General features: G+C 35.0%; 1 protein-coding gene across 1 annotated transcript; it reads right to left on the minus strand.

Annotated features, from left to right (window-relative positions):
• Positions 1-3,500: 3,500 nt before the first annotated feature.
• On the minus strand, positions 3,501-6,015 carry LOC136837740 (acanthoscurrin-1-like). Its single transcript, XM_067102664.1, has 2 exons — positions 5,974-6,015; positions 3,501-4,249 (listed from the first exon to the last, which is right to left on the minus strand). Exons 1-2 carry the CDS (start codon positions 5,974-5,976, stop codon positions 3,593-3,595), a joined length of 660 nt encoding a protein of 219 aa, XP_066958765.1. The 5' UTR covers positions 5,977-6,015; the 3' UTR covers positions 3,501-3,592.
• Between the last annotated feature and the right edge of the window lie 12,018 nt (positions 6,016-18,033).

The raw sequence follows: 18,033 nt of genomic DNA on the forward strand, positions 1-18,033 counted from the left end.
TCTCTCTCTCTCTCTCTCTCTCTCTCTCTCTCTCTCTCTCTCTCTCTCTCTCTCTCTCTCTCTCTCTCTTATAAATTCTTTTTAGTTAAAAGTTGACCCCCTATCCCCTAAAATGTTTCATCAAATCATTGCATTAGCTCAGCCTCTCAGGTAAAATCTTCAGTCTTAAATCATTAAGTGACCAATGAAAAATCGTGAAAAGTAGGATGGCCACAAGGTCATGGTCAGATATTACCCATTGATTCCTACCTGTCAGGGGACTGCTTGAGGATGTGTTGGAGTCACCATTTCACGAACAGACCCAACCTAACACAAGTCATGGTCCGTGACCTCCAACCTCAGCACACCAATCATCTTCTCCCTGCATGAAAGCCACCCCCTTTCAGGACTCCATAAAAGCTTCAATTATTTGTCCATAAACCAGTGAACTCCGTAATTTCAAGCACGTGTTACCCTTCACTTCCCCATTGACCTTTGCGTACCCTGTCCATAATTTGCACATGATCCTGAGGATGATGTCTTTTGCTTCCGTAGTATCATGTATTTGTGTGTCCAGATGAAATTGCTGATGCTCTTGTCCTATTTATTGCCTGTGTGCCTTGATGGAACGTTTACAGATACTGTCCCACATCATTTAGCAACCATCGAAACCAGGCAATGGGATCTTCTGGAATTTTGAAGTCGATAATCGGTGGTTCCCAACCATGCCCCACCTAATCACCTCTACAACCCTGATGCCCCCTGTGATGATATATAAATCTTATATTCATGTGGAGGAAGCCTAAAAGGCCATTAACTTAGTTTAAACATTCTCGCATTGGTCCCTCCATAAAAATCAAATTACGCCCCACCACCCCAAATTGGGAACCACTACTTTATCGTGACAAAGAGGTAAATTTTAATTGTTCATATTTCAGTTCCCGTTGTCCACAGGTATCAAAAATTCCTGCGTTGCCAAATTTATCATCATAGCAAAATTGTCGCAACTGTCACTGTAAAGTGAATGGAATCTTTGCTTTTCTCGTTTCGCTATCAACAATAGAGCAAGTTGCAGAAGACGACCAAAATATGCCAGCTCTTTGTGCCACAGCTGTCATTTCCTTCCATGACACGCCGTTTCCCGCTTTTTTTTTCACATAATCACCTGTTCCAGCCCCGCCGTGCTTGCGTCATGTTACCAACGAGAACCTGGAAACTGTTTAGTTTGTATGCATATGTAAGATCCTCTCTTGTGAAACCATTTGCCTTTAATGTGATTATTAACTCCCGACAACTGGGACCATGCGTGTAAGATAACTGAAAATTTGCGCAGGCCGAAGGACGTCTAAGTATGACAAAGTCTCAACGTCACATGAACATATCTGAAATACATGTTTCCTTACAGGAATGGAAAACTGAAATACTATGCTTTTACATGACCAAAGTCCTAGATAACTGTGTGGTAACGAATGAAATTTCAGAGCTCTCTAAGTCCCTCTATTCTTGAATAATAGAATGCCATTACATCAACAGATAGCTGAGAAAATAGTATGGATTACTTTTCTACACAAAAAATTATTCCTCCCCTCATCAGGAATGAAGATAAAGGGGGCGTGACAATTTCCGGGGTCAAGTCTAATGAGGAGTATAAGAAAATACTTGAAATTTTTAAAGCCGCGATTATAATGGCATTTAGTATATTCCAAAGATATGAGGACTTCCCTCTGCCGTCCGTGGATTGGCCACACTAATAAGCTTTTTTTTTTTTTTTTTTTTTTCTGCGAGTCAGAATGAAGAGAGTAGTCATAATTTCTCCAAGGATGTTTCATATGAAACAAGGGGTTTCATAATACTGAGGAAGCTCATGTTAATTTAAAGATGAAAAATACAGAAACTTCCACCAGTTTTGTCAATTTTTATCAGTCTGGATACGAGGAGTGAAGACATTTTTAGAGTACGTAAAAACTTAATGAATGATTATTGAACTATTAAGTTGCTTAGCTACAACTTTGTAGCTAAAACACGTGTTCTAGTGTGAAAGTAAATCATTCTTTGGTTAAGTAACACTTCCTTATTTTCTGTTAACAGTATAAAGTCTGAATAAGGCTGACATTATCTTCTTTTTTTGTAGAAGTCATGGAAATCTTTATTCTTTGAGCTAAAAAACAAATGCCGGTAACTGCAAATTCCTGTAAACATAAGAATTAAACTTACCTTTAAAAATCAAAGTACTCTACAAAATGGACTATGTACTTCTTTTGTTGTTGATCTAAAATTATTTATCTAAGTTTTGATTACTATATTTATTCTAGATCCTTTAGATCTAACCGGGCATGCGTTGCTTGGAAACTGAGGTATATATAGCGTGTACACTGACTTTTATCCAGAACAAAGTTCCACCCAACAGAACGCCTAAGTTAGTATTATACCGTTGTCGATTTACATTCATCACCCATTTTCCTTAAATCTAATTTCCCTAGAAGCAAAATCAGGTATACTCTATTGGAAGTGGCACCTAGGCGGCACTTCCAATGAAGTATACCTGATTTTGCTTCTAGGGAAGTTTAAACCACCCAACAAAGCTGCGTAGACATAACTCATTTCATTCCTCAGCCATCATAATTATTTTCTGATACTTCGCAGTTGTTCTCACAGTGTAATTACAGATGCCAATAATATAATGACATAGCAAGCTATTCTATTAACGAAGTTAAACAACTAACTTCACAACAGGAAATATAGTCGTATAAAAAAAATAATAATGTTTTGGCGAGGAAACAACATGGTTGGTAACTTGAGGATAATTTTATTCCAGCTTTTTTTTATACGAGGTCTATTATTAACGTCTAGAGAACTTCCTCTGCGATCCAGAGTATAAAAGGGATAATAATTATGACAGATAGCAAAGATAAAAAGAGACAGATTTAACTTATAAAGAAGATAGGACTGTCTGTTTCTATGTTGCCTTCTTGATCATGAAAACCTTCTGTATTGTTCTGTGTCTGATGAAGAAGCGAGAGGATTTGGATTTTCTTTTGCTGTTTTCGTTTTCAGGGATAAAAAAGAACCCGGCTACTTCCTTTTTCATCATAAATTAATAGAAGTAAACAGATGAAAAATCATGGCTATGTTTTAATATTTTCATTCGCCTAATAAGGCTAACTGTTATTACGACAAATATGTCAGAATTTCAAGTTTACCTTACGCACCTGAAGATTCATAATCTTTGTTGTTTGTAATATTTCCTTCAGTCTTAGATACTATAAAAGTGTTGCATTTCTGAATGTTTCCTTTATTCATCAAGGAACCCAACGAAGGCAGACTGGTATAGGCCTATGAGATGCTTTATAATATTTATTAGAAAGTAATTGGGAATTTTGTTTATGTCTTTTGATGGAGGAGTTATACAGTAGTAAACACTTATTGATTTATTTGTATTTAAACACAGTTCACTATATGACTTATTCAGTATTGTATGTAGTAATTTTTCTAGAAATAAAAAGGGATAGATAAAAGAAATCTGAAATTCCGGTTATTTAATTAATACTTTATAATTGATGATATAGATAAAAGAAATTTGAAATTCCGGTTACTATACAATTGGTAATATTTATTAACCGTAACGACGACCACCGGAGAATCCACCTCCGAAGGAACCCCCATGTCCTCCAAATCCTCCTCCGTGACCGCCACCGAAAGAGCCTCCTCCAAAACCACGGCTTCCATATGAGGGCCTACCGATGGATATCCCACCTAAGCTGCCTCCATGACCACCTCCAAAAGATCCACCTCCAAAAGATCCACCTCCAAAAGATCCACCTCCAAATCCTCCATGACCACCACCGAAGGAGCCGCCTCCAAAACCACGGCTTCCATATGAGGGCCTACCGATGGATACCCCACCAAGGCCGCCTCCATGACCACCTCCAAAAGATCCACCTCCAAATCCTCCATGACCACCACCAAAGGAGCCCCCTCCAAAACCACTACTTCCATATGAGGGCCTACTGATGGATACCCCACCAAGGCCGCCTCCATGACCACCTCCAAATCCTCCGTGACCACCACCAAAGGAGCCGCCTCCGAAGGAACCACCTCCAAGTCCTACTCCTGGTGCACCATGAGAACTTCCACCTCCAAATCCACCTCCTCCAAATCCGCCTCCTCCAAATCCGCCTCCTCCAAATCCACCCCCACCGAATCCGCCTTTAGCACCATCTGCACGGCATATTGCCACAACTGTGGCCAAGACGGTAACCAGCAAGAGTTTCTGGAAAAAGAAAAAGGGAACTGAGTCATTTACTGTAAGAAAAGATAACTCCTTCCAAAGCCATTTCGGCCTGTGTTGTATCAAGGAGATCGTACTATGATGCCATCTTCTGTGGTTTAGGTAATGAGTGAATTTTCATTGTTGAATTGCGTGTTTTAATCTTGTTACATGCTTTTTATTTAACTCGACTGCTGTGTCTGTCTGTCTGTCTGTCTGTCTGTATGTCTGTTTGGGTCAAAACTTGTAACTAAATTTTCGACCTGTTCCCTTCGCCCGATGGACTTGAAATTTTGCATGGTTACTCAGTCCCGGTGACAATGCAACCTTACGTGATCAGTAGGTCAGCAGTGTCCTCTAGTGACCCTACAGTGACCTCTCCCAGTAGCTCAGGATTTTTATGAAACTCTTCGGATTTTTCATACCTTCTTTGACTCGGTAGAATAAGTTAATAACTCTACGGATTTTTCAAACTTTCCTTAGCTCGGCAGGATATCACGTTCAGTTTTTTTTTTTTTTTACAATCATAAATCGGTTATAATTTCTGTCAAGACTAAAGAGAATAAAATAAACAAAAAATTATAAATTTTCAAAACTTGCTTTTATTAAAATGGACTAAAAATTAAAAGTAATTTTTTGAGACAAACCACGATTTTCTTACAATTAATCATGTCTACAAAAATAAAAGCGTGGGCGCCAAACATGGAAGGAAATGCTACAAGAAATAAAAAAAAAATATATTTCCTTTCTTGTAGCAGTTCCTTCCAAGTTTGGCGTCCACGTCTCAAATATTTTTACTTTTTAGTTCATTTTAACAAACTGTTTTAAAATTTTATATATATATATATATATATATATATATATATATGTCTCAAAATTATTTTTTACTTTTTAGTTAATTTTAACAAACTGTTTTAAAATTTATATATATATATATATATATATATATATATATATATATATATATATATATATATATATATATATATATATATATATATATATATATATATATATATTTAAAACTAATGTAAAAAACCACCGAAATCAAGATTTAGCAACATAGTTTCAGCAATGAATAATCATATTGATTTAACGCTTCCCAAAAGTCAGGTGAATATGAACACAGAGCTATTTACTTTCATTTCGTTACTGCTATGCTACAGAAAATTGCTGAAAGTAAAATGAAATAAAGACTCTCTTGTTTCATTAGTACTGACGATATTATTTTCCATCGTGTTTATTGCTACATTTGCATACTGTGCTTGAAAAATGAATTTTCGTTTTCTGTAAAAAAAACTGTTGAGATGGCGTTGTCTGTCCGTCCGCACTTTTTCTGTCCGCCCTCAGATCTTAAAAACTACTGAGGCTAGAGGGCTGCAAATTGGTATGTATGTTGATCATCCAGGCTCCAATCATCAAACATACCAAATTGCAGTCCTCTAGATTCAGTAGTATTTATTTTGTTTATTGTTAAAGTTATTCATGATCATGCGTCTGGCAACGCTACAAGACCGTGGCTAAAAGTTTCATGGGCCGTGGTTCATACAGCATTATACTCTGTACAGAAAACTCGATTGCGCTGAAGAAACTTCGGCGCAATTTTTATATACTTGTTATTTATTGACGACAATACTAATAAAAAAAACTACAATGATTGAACTCAGCCACTGTAAGCTAATATAGCATTAAAGTTGGAGTAATTAATGAAGGAGAATAATGCTTACCATTATCCGGAAGAGTGCTCGCTTTGGAGAAGAAAACACTGGAACTGCGTTTGTAGCTTCTTCGGTCTGTGCTTATATACTGCTTTGGAAGAGTCGTCCTTGGCCTCTTGCAGAGAGGTCATACAAAAGCAGGGCAAGAGGTTGACCTCGGGCAAAGCTTGTTTCCGATACCCGATCAATGTTTACGTTATGAATCTGCCCAGTCCTGCCTTGTGTCTAGGGTCCGTCTCACTCTGTCAGTCTAGACAATTGCTGCGTCTCTTTCTTTCTCTTTACCCATATATCCATATCACGACAAGTAACACACGTCGAGGCTAAAATCAAATATAATTAGTATCGTATCGGCATTTTCAAGAAAATCAGCATAAGCAAACGATAAGAAAGAAGCAAAGGATTAAGTGAAATTAATGAGCGAGGAATTTTGAACGCAAGAGTTCTTCGAAGCTTGCATGACACAGTTGGTGTTGTGATCATTTGCTTGCTTATAATTTTCGAAAATATTTTCAGTGTATATGCACTTAACTGTCCATAGTTTCTGGACAAGAAAAAAAGAACACGTTACAAAACGAGTTGCACAGATGCGCGCGCGCGCACACACGCACACACACACACACATATATACTGTATATACACATACTTATACATACACACACATGTATATACATATATGTTTATATTTGTGTGTGTGTTTGTATGAATGTATAATGTGTTTGTGTGTACTCAATAGCCAACGGGAAAAATTCTTTTTTTCTAGTCAATGAAGTATAGAATAAGAAAAAGAAAAACTAAGAATAAGAAGTTTGCTTTATACCTGTTTTTCCCACTTTCACTAATCAGAACCCGAATGGTTACGCTTTTGATGTAGTTGCATAAATCATAAGCTTGTCAGGAAGTTTGCCAGAAACAGATATTAGAAATCTTCGTCCTCCAGGAAAACGTCGACATTGTTTGAAAATTTTAATTAAAAAAAAAAAAAATCGCAGCAGTAACTTTATAACATTAGTGGATCATACCCATGCGTAAGACATTGCAGGGAATTCGTGCCTCTTGTTCTTTGAAGTGCATCGTTACTCACAATAACGTCTTCCAGTCAGACCGCTCGGAAAAGGGGTATTCGCCCTTATACCCAACCGCATGAAGATTTATGCTCAATGTCTCCGAAGTCCTTGCTTAAGTCTTCGTGGTTAGTCGGATGTTATTTTCTCTTCATAAGGTATTCACAATGAGGGTGCTCTAGGAGGAGGCGGGGGGAGCCCTGTTTATCCGCTATTGAGGTTATTATCGACATATTATCTTTTCGTAATGTACCAGGCTGCAGAGGAAGAGCATCCTTCAGTTGACAATTATCAACACAATAGAAATAGTCCTGCTAATTATAACCTCCATAAACACCATCCCTATCCCCTACCACCCTACCCCTTCCTTGCGCTCTCTCTCTCTCTCTCTCTCTCTCTCTCTCTCTCTCTCTCTCTCTCTCTCTCTGTGCTTACTAGATATATGAATTAAAGCGCATACAAATCTCAAGTCACGCATTAGTTCTTTTTGTTTTTAATGAATTTTCCTCTCATAATTTTCAAGTATTCATTCTTTTATTTATATTTAGTTTGCTTTTGTTACTGTCCGTTCTTTTTCGCACTGAAGTCATCCTATCGATAAAATCACACCGTTTAACCATCCAGATAAATGTCATAGTCCTCAAGGTTCGATATGAGACGGGCAAGGTTCTTAGCGAAGTTTTAACTACTGCCTGTCGTTAAGCTTTGAAGCGAGAGTCAAAATTCCTCCATGAGTCTCATTACTTCCTTTGTGATTAGGACACCTTCCCTACTTTCACGAATTTCATCGGAACTATCCCAAACACCCAGAAGAAATTCGCGAAAGTAGGGAAGGTGTCCTAATCACAAAGGAAGTAATTGTCCTTAAACAAAGGAAGGAAGGTTATATCTCAAAAAAAAAAAGGAGCTGGAAGAAAATTCTGAAGTTTGGTAAGTGAAGGAAAGAAACACGCTGAGTGAACACCGATTTCTACGAAGTAAATATTTGAGGAAATTGCCTGACGGTATACATGAATTTGTGTCACAGAACGAGGAACGCTCCATTTGGAAGTGTGTAGAGAAAGGACTGAGTTGCTGATGAATGGAGGATGTACGAAAATAACTGATAAAGAAAAACAATAGAGATCAGTATGACTGTTTCAGTGTTATTCTGAAAGGGTGATAACGACAGAAAGGTTATGAAGACAAACAAGCAATGAATGCTGGCATGAAATGTGGAAGAATGGAGGTAACTCAGTCACATGGGTTAATGTAAAATGACAAGGATTGCAACAAGATAAAAAAAAAATTAACTGCAGAATAATTCAAGTAAGGATAATGCCAGTATAGCTATAAAATTGTTGGAAAAAAAGAGAAGTGTCCAAAAAAGCAAAATTTAAGGTGCCTGAGAGAAATGGTGATCAAGTTCTCTTCTATGTAAGTAAACTGTACAGCAGTGAGACCAAGTTCAGGAAAAATAGTGGAAATGAATAATTCTGCTGAAAAATTAATGTAGCAGAAAAGGTGGATTAGTGTATTTGGAGAAGAATTTACCATGTAGAGAGAATAACAATTAACATCTAGGTGAAAATGATGCATAATTCTGAAATTCTGGAAGAGGGGGATATTATTTGATAAACTGTGTGGAAGCGTTACTGGGAAAGAACATTATCATCCAGGATATGTGATGGAAGTAGTTCTGTGAAAGGGTTCGAGGAAATGTTGGTGAGCTTTTTTTTTTAGCGGGGTTGCTAGTCCTGGACCAGTTAAAAGAAACTCTCTCTCTCTCTCTCTCTCTCTCTCTCTCTCTCTCTCTCTCTCTCTCTCTCTATATATATATATATATATATATATATATATATATATATATATATATATATATATATATATATATATATATATATATATATATATATATATATATATATATATATATATATATATATATATATATATGTTTGTGTGTGTGTGTGTCTCTCTCTATATATAATGTATATATATATATATATATATATATATATATATATATATATATATATATATATATATATATATATATATATGTGTGTGTGTGTGTGTGTGTGTGTGTGTGTGTGTGTGTGTAGATAAATAGATAAATAGCTAAATAGACAGGTAAATAGATAGATAAACAGATAAATAGACAGATAGATAGATAGATACATAGATAGATAAATAGATGTTAATAGGTGTGTGTGAGCGAAAATATGTACGCACTTATGTATGTTCGTGCGTGACAAAAAATCCAGTGCCTGTAATCTGTATCGCCTTTTCAGGTCTGAATAATTTTAGCTATATCATCATCAGAACGTCCTTTCAATAGAAGATAGAAAGGAAAAAAGTTAATTTATTTCGGTGATGTAAAACAATAAGAAAAATCTCGTGTACCCCTTCTCTTTATTGTGCCGAATGACTTTGCATGTAAATTTCTTTGTGCCCATTATTGCAAACAAAATTATTCTAAAGGTTACTTAATGGCCACCTAATATTCTTCTTCTGCTAAGCCCTTGATTTTAAAGAGTGACATCAGCACAAAAGAAAAATGAAATCTATTTCCGGGGTGAAGGCTAATTTTTGTGTACCTGGATTGCATAACAAATTTCCAACTTTCTCCTGAACCCAACTATCTATTTAACATTTTATTTTTGGCTTTTTTCTTAAAGTTAAGATTAATTCTCCTTTTCTTGAGTATTGTACGCCTAAATTCCCCCCACGCCCCGCCTCTCTCTCTCTCTCTCTCTCTCTCTCTCTCTCTCTCTCTCTCTCTGACCATGTGCATAAATACTTGAATTCATCTTCGGATGGGTTTTGTAACTTTTTCTATTAATTTTTTTGGCCTTGCCTATAGGAAGTTTGGATGATTATAACGTCTTTCATTTGTAGGATGCTTTTGAAGTCAATTCTTATAATCAATAAAAAACAAATTACTTATTTCCTCTAATGAAGATATGAGTGAAGTAAGAAGGATGGGGAAGAACAAAATGAGAAGATGTACAAGTAACTAAGAATTCTCGTACGTAAGAGCCGAGGAAAAACCAGAGAGCGGCCTTGTAGTAAATATGATGATTCCAATTGCAGCATGACTCGTCACTTCCTTTGTTGTTGGTTTAAGACTTTTTAATGATAGGATTTCACAATGACTCACACACAGGCATACACATACATGTCGACACACAGACACACACAAACATATGTATATATATATAGTATATATATATATATATATATATATATATATATATATATATATATATATATATATATATATATATATATATATATATATATATATATATATATATATATATATATATATATATATATATATATATATATATATATATATATATATATATATATATATATATATATATATATTTCGTTGAACTCTATGGCTTTTTGATAGTTGCTCAACTTCTTATTAGTTTGACAATATCTTCTGAATCTTCAACGTTCTTCCAAATTCAGTTGATGGACAAGAAAAAGAAGATTAACTCTTTGTTCCATTTATTAAAAACACAACACCACAGCTGTTCCGTCAGTCGTCGTGACCTCCTCAAAGTGTGTAATCAGGACAACGACATTTGCATTCAAGAAAAACTTTGCCCCAAAAGCACACACACACACACACACACATATATATATATATATATATATATATATATATATATATATATATATATATATATATATATATATATATATATATATATATATATATACATATATATATATATATATATATATATATATATATATATATATATATATATATACATATATATATATATTACAGAATTGTACTCATGACCTTTGCTACGGTGGCTGCGTTATATTTTTACGTTAATTAATCAGTCTTCCTCGACAGCCTTCGTTTTCACGCCTAGACTTGCGTCTTGCATTTGCCCTCCAACTGTTTCGCCCTAAATCGATTGTTCTGTCCGAAATAAATCTTTTTCTTTTTAGATAACACGAATGATATGGTTCCTACACATTTGGACGAATTGTTATACCTCTCTTGTACTCTCGGTCCTTCGCCTTCTATTTTTATTACAATTAGCTCCCTTATTGTATAAATAAGGGAACAAGGTGTAATAAAAACAGAAGATAAAGAGCCGAGAGTACAGAAGATATATAACGTTCCGTAACCGTCTTTCTTTCTTACGTATTCTCTTTTTTCTTCTTCCACTGCCTCCGGATATCCTTTGGATTTCTTTTTATTCTCCCTTATTCTTTTCTCCCCTCGTCTTTTTTGTTTTCTCATTCCCTTCCTTCTTTCATATTTTAACCCCCGCTCTCTCAATCGCCCGACTCAGTTTTCCAAGTCATTCACTCCCACGTCCAGCGCTCCAAACTATTTCTCTGTTCTATCGCATGTCTTCATCCGCTGTCTCTCTTTTTCTCTGTTTTTTAAGCAATATTTCATGAATAGGTAGGAATGGAATTTTGCGGCATTGCTTTGCAGTAATTTTCAGTTCCAGTTAATTTTATGCTGCTGACAGAGAGATTTTCCAGCCAAGTAATGATTGGTGTTATAAATAGCTATTCTTAATATACGAACTTCAACTCCGATGACTGATATTTTTCTCGTTTTCATTCAATTCTTTCGCACGCGAATTGTATATGAATTTGTGAAAGCATGTGTACGTGTGTATGTATCAGCATATATCTAGAATCCTTATTTCTTTTCTTTCAAGTAAAATATGCTCTTAGTTTACTGAACTTATTTGGCTTTTTAGTTTTCTGAAAAAGAAAACTATTGAGATGGCTTTGTCTGTCCGTCCGCACTTTTTCTGTCAGCCCTCTGATCTTAAAAAACTACTAAATGGCTGAAAATTTGTATGTTGATCATCCACCCTCCAATCATAAAACATACCAAATTGCAGCCATCTAGCCTCAGTAATTTTTATTTTAAGGTTAAAGTTAGCCATAATCGTGCGTCTGGCAGGCAACGATATAGGACAGCCCACCACCGGCTGTGCTTAAAGTTTCGTAGGCAGCGGCTCATACAGCATTCTACCGAGATCACCGAAAGTTATAGATCCATTTTCGGTGGCGTTGATTATACGATGCACAGAAAACTCGATTGCTCCAAAGAAACTTCGGCGCATTTTTTACTTGTTATGAAATATACACGAAAATATTAGGATATAACTTTCTCCTTGAAAAATGAGCATGACTGAAAAATGGCACATATTTTAGGGGTACAGGTCTGTCTAATTTTTCAAACGTTTGTCTAATAAGCTTTAAAGTGAAAGTCAATATTTATTTGACAATGAAGTCAATGAAAATAGGAAATTAGATACTGATAATTCTCAATAGAATAATTTAACAACGAAGGAAAAGTAAACTGCCGAATATCGAAAATAAGAAACAGGATTTACACAATGACTTTAGCAGATGTAATGACAAGAAGCAAAATACATTATATTCATTGCATTTACTTCTGGTTTGGCATATAAAGCAAACAGGTTAAATTGAATCAAATGACTTTAGCACATACAGTCATAGCAAGTTATGTTAAGATATTATTTTCTAGTCTTAACGCATAATATTATGATGACTGGATGTAAGGAAAACGATTATGAATAGAGATGTAGTTATAAAATTACATTAACTCCATTCATATATGTCTGTTGAACAGCTGATTATCTGACCAAGGCCATGCATTTTAGTCAAGAACTGGAGAACATTAATGTCACAGTTTCTATATGTTTTTATTTTTAGTTTTCTGTAAAAGAAACTACTGTACCAGCTTTGTATGTCCGTCCGTACTTTTCCAGTCCTCACTTTTTCTGTCCGCCCTCAAATCTTAAAAATTACTGAGGCTAGAGGGCTGCAAATTGGTGTGGTGATCAGCCACCCTCCAATCATCAAACATACCAAATTGCAGCCCTCTAGCCTCATTAGGTTTTATTTTATTTAAGGTTAAAGTTACCCATGATCGTGCGTCAGGCAACGATACAGGACAGGCCACCACCGGGCGGTGGTTAAAGTTTCACGGGCCGCGGCTCATACAACATCATACCGGGACCACCGAAAGATAGATCTATTTTCGGTTGCCTTGATTATACGATGTACAGAAAACTCGATTGCAACTTCCATTTCGATCTCTCTTATACAATTATTATACCCATGATTTATATTTGTTAGCACGTTTCCTAATAATTGAAATAATGCCCTTAATAAGAGTTTCAATCACATTAACATATAGGGTTACAAGCATCAATATTACTAACCAGCGAATTACATTATCATTGCAACGCATATTAATTAAACTTTATGTAGTAAGACACCTAAGTGTATTTTTACGTATTTAAAACTAGGTAAGATGAATTCAGCTGTAACAAAAGATAATATAATGATGATGACGGTGATGAAAAATTGCAAATAAGAAAATACGGATTATGAGGATATCAGTAAAATTCATCCATCACCAACCACACACACATACACACAAACACACAGACATACACACACACATATATATATATATATATATATATATGTATGTATAAACTGTATTTTTTACCACTTTATGAATGTGAGTATATACACACGCACACACAGACACACACACGTGTGTATATATATATATGTATGTATGTACAAACTGTATTTTTTACCACTTTATGAATGTGAGTATGTACAAATGTATACACAGACACTCACATGTGTGTATATATATACACACACACACATATATATACATATACACACACATATATATATATATATATATATATATATATATATATATATATATATATATATATGTATGTGTGTGTGTGTGTGTGTGTGTGTGTGTGTGTGTGTGTGTGTGTTTGTGTGTATATACTCACATTCATAAAGTGATAAAAATACATTTTACGTATATATAATTAGTGGTAAATATATTTAATAAACCAAAACTATGTATTTATAGATAGGTAGATACAGAGAGAGAGAGAGAGAGAGAGAGAGAGAGAGAGAGAGAGAGAGAGAGAGAGAGAGATAATATATCCACATCGCTCAAGCGCAAAATATGATGACACAATAAACATTTGAACAATTCTTGCTTACGAGTATTTTCTTTTGTTTTGAGACTTACACTGAAAGGAAAATATTTTTTTTACCACATCGCCCAAAAGTTAAAAGAAATTAGGAATACAATTATCTTTATATAAACCATGATAAACTCTCTCTCTCTCTCTCTGTGCTAAATTCAGGAAGAAAATAGATTCTGTAAAATCAAAACATTCAATGAATACTCCAGAAACATTTTTGGCGCTACCAAGCTCTCTCTCTCTCTCTCTCTCTCTCTCTCTCTTCTAAATTCATGAAGAAAATAGATTCTGTGAAATCAAAACAATAAGTGAATACTCCAGAAACTTTTTTGGCGCTACCAAGTTTTTTTCTCTCTCTCTCTCTCTCTCTCTCTCTCTCTCTCTCTCTCTCTCTCTCTCTCCTTTCAAAGCACCGTGAGTTGCAAATTCTTGATGTTGATTGCTCTATGCATTTTCGACATGTTTCTTTCCTCTGTTATTGCATGTCCCGGATAGTTTGTAAAGCCAAGTCATGTTTTTGTTTATTGTGACGGCCTTTACTGGAAATTAATCTTTAACAGTTCATGGATTAGTCCAATGGTTGTGCTTGCGATCAATCATAATTAAAAAAAGACATTTTTCATAACAATAATAGTGATAATGCTATTCTTATCAATGCTGGTAATATAAGTAGTATTCAAGGAGTACACACACTCTTATAACATGAAACACTGATCTCTCTCTCTCTCTCTCTCTCTCTCTCTCTCTCTCTCTCTCTCTAACCTGATTGCGAGTCAATGATTTTCTTTTTTTATCAACATTTCAAAATCACTTATTCATTTTTAAAAGCGCTCAGGAATTTTTACACGTGCCGCTCAATTGAAGCTTTGTTTGGAATTAATAAAAAAAAAAAATTAAATGCACTTCCAATTCAGGATGCATTTCAATGAATAATCTTCTATACATTGTGCAATGGACTTTCAAACGGATACAGGTGAATACATCCATCTTCCAACATCGTTAACGAGGTGGTAATAATAGTGAGTATAAAGCATATGCTGATGATATTTGAGGCAGTGCTATTGGTTATTAAAATGATAATGATCGTGACGGCAATATTGAAGAATATCAACTGGACAGTATTACCAACATTGCTTAATATAATCAGCGCTAAAACTTAAAGATATCATACATACAAAAAGCTATGATTTTGATTCAAACCCATTTTAGAATTTGCCCCCACGAGTAATATCCAATAATATTGGATAATAAATGAAAAGGCAACCCAGTACCGAAATATAATTAATGATAATACTTCAAAAAGAATCCTACTATTCGTTTCAACCGAAAAAAAAACGATAAACACACAAACAAATAAATTTAGTTTCACCTTAGTAGAAAAAAATATTCTAAAAAAAACGAAACTTTTATTAATAAAGCATGACATAGGCTGGAGAAAACAAGTACTTAAGCCAGATGGTAACATCTGACCTTTTTGAAGGTTGACAGTCTACTTAATCTTAGGAAGTGACTAATGTAATCTAATAAAGCGAACATTATGCATTCTGCAAACAATCATCGTTGTAATTGACTGAAACTTTTTTTTTCTTAGTGTACATTGCAGTTTGTATCTAGCATGTTTTTCACTGATGAAAACTATAGCACTGTATTCAACATACATATTAATATAACAAAACAAAAAATACATCAAATAACATATCGCAAGCATGCAGGCAGCCTTTGAAGGCAAACGATTTATTAATGTATATAACATTTTTTTTTCTCAATTATAATAAACATGCTACGGTTGAATGACGAAGACAGAACACTATTGCAAAACTGGTTAAGAGGCGCATGATGATAAGCCAAAGCGTGAATATTGCTTTAGGATGCATTTCTTTTTAGCCCAGTTCCCTTTTCGTTAATGAGGCAGATCTAATCGTGCGCAAAGTAGTGCGTAACCTTTAAGACCGAGGCGCGTGAAAATCGCGTGGATATAATTCCAACCAAAGGGGGTTTTCAGGCTGAAAGGTCACTCCCAAAAACCTGCAATCGCAGGAATCATGGCTGGTTTCGTCGGCTATGAGTCACTCCGCGCAGGAAAAAATGACCGTTACTCCTGTAATGTAACGTTGCGAAATAGTCTGACAGAGAGATTTCAGACACTCCGCTGAGAATTGCTTGTAATGGCAATGCATTATAACGCCTTGATTACTGATGTTTGTTTGTAATATTACGAGAATCTAATAATTTTCTACTGTTCGGTCTCCAGTTTGTGTTATATCGAATTACGAGGCTAAAAATCGGGGGCTGGAGGGAGGGTGAAATCTAAATAGATTTCGCTCAAACTTACGGAGTTTGATCAACCTTTTTAAAAAGAAATCGTGCACTGTTACATTTCCCACGAGACATCCAAAATAAAATGTCTTTTTGAGAATTGACACTTTCATTCCTCTTTGGAACAGTGACTTCATCGTGCGCAGATTCCTTTTGCTCGAAAATGTCTGCAGTCCAATCGATCTTCTTCCTTGTAGAAAAAAAGTAAACGCTTTAGGTTGCGTCCCTAATACCCCTTTGTCTAAACTGGAAGACTCTTGTTTCTTACAAGTTTGTCAGATCTACTAAATGAAATTGACCAGAGCTTTGACTTGACTGATATATGAGCGCTGAATTCAGATGGCATAAAAAGGATAATTTTAGGTGTATAGTGAAAACAATAGGTAGGGGAAATGATGCCTCAAGGTGGTAGTTATGGTGTAGAAAAAATGACCAAATGACATTAAACAGGTAAACAGCATTGCAATGATTATCAAGAAAACATTCAATGAAATAATTGAAAGCATATTAACTCATAAATACAATGACCGATCATCGCCTAATATATCCTAGACGCTTGTTTTTAAAAAGCACAGACAATGTCCATCTCTTTTGCACAAGTTGATTTTAATTTTACTCAAGGTTGTCATTTAACAACGCATTTCACTAACAAGGAAAATTCTGCTCCAGGAAATATTTTACGAAGGAGGATATGTTCCGAGGAAGGCAAACGTGCTTAGTGCATGAACCCGTGGGAGGAATAAATATCGATGACCTTGGAAAGCAAAGCCTCGAAGGAAATGGAGAAGTCTTCTGACAATTAATCTTTGTTTATTATTTATTTTCCACCATTATTTGCGTGTTATATATATATATATATATATATATATATATATATATATATATATATATATATATATATATATATATATATATATATATATATATATATATATTCTCGGTAATATATATACTTGGAAATCTTAGCTCAATGTAAATAATATTGCCAAACCAGGAAGAACATTCTTTATTACAAAGTTTCGAGATAAAACCTCAGGGTATCAGGCTGAAAAACCGACATATGCACAAGTCATAAAATTACAATAAAATAATTGTCATAATAAATCTTCAGCAAAAATAGAACGAAATATAAATGCCAAAAATACAAACTAAAAAGGGTGAGACGTAAAATAACTTAAAAACACAAGCATAAAATATCCCAATAAAACAGCAGTGAAATGTAAACAAACTGCCAACAAAATTTTAACGACCTAATTGCACCTACTATGAGATATGATGGCTAGTTGAATACCAGACAGTTGTTGTTCAATTCCAGCTTCATCTTTTTAATAGTCACACTCTGAAATTAAAAGTCTCAGTCTGTTTGAACAAAAGACAGTACCCGAAAATCCAGGTCTTTCAAGTGAGAGCCCAGGGCTTTAGCATTTCATATCACAAGTCATAAAAGAAGTTAAGAACTTTGTATCTGAGGTTTTCCCAGGCAGACGTTGCCTAAAATTTGCCAATGGTATGTTACCCAACTTCCAATCCAGCAGTGGAAAACCTCACATTTCACAGAGTTACCCCTGCACCGTTCCAGTTTTTATGGAAATGACTTGTGTTGTTTCAAGACATAAATTTCTGTCTCACTTGGGAGGCCCGGTCTT

The sequence above is a fragment of the Macrobrachium rosenbergii genome, chromosome 59, assembly GCF_040412425.1.
Source record: "Macrobrachium rosenbergii isolate ZJJX-2024 chromosome 59, ASM4041242v1, whole genome shotgun sequence".
Lineage (NCBI taxonomy): Eukaryota > Metazoa > Arthropoda > Malacostraca > Decapoda > Palaemonidae > Macrobrachium > Macrobrachium rosenbergii.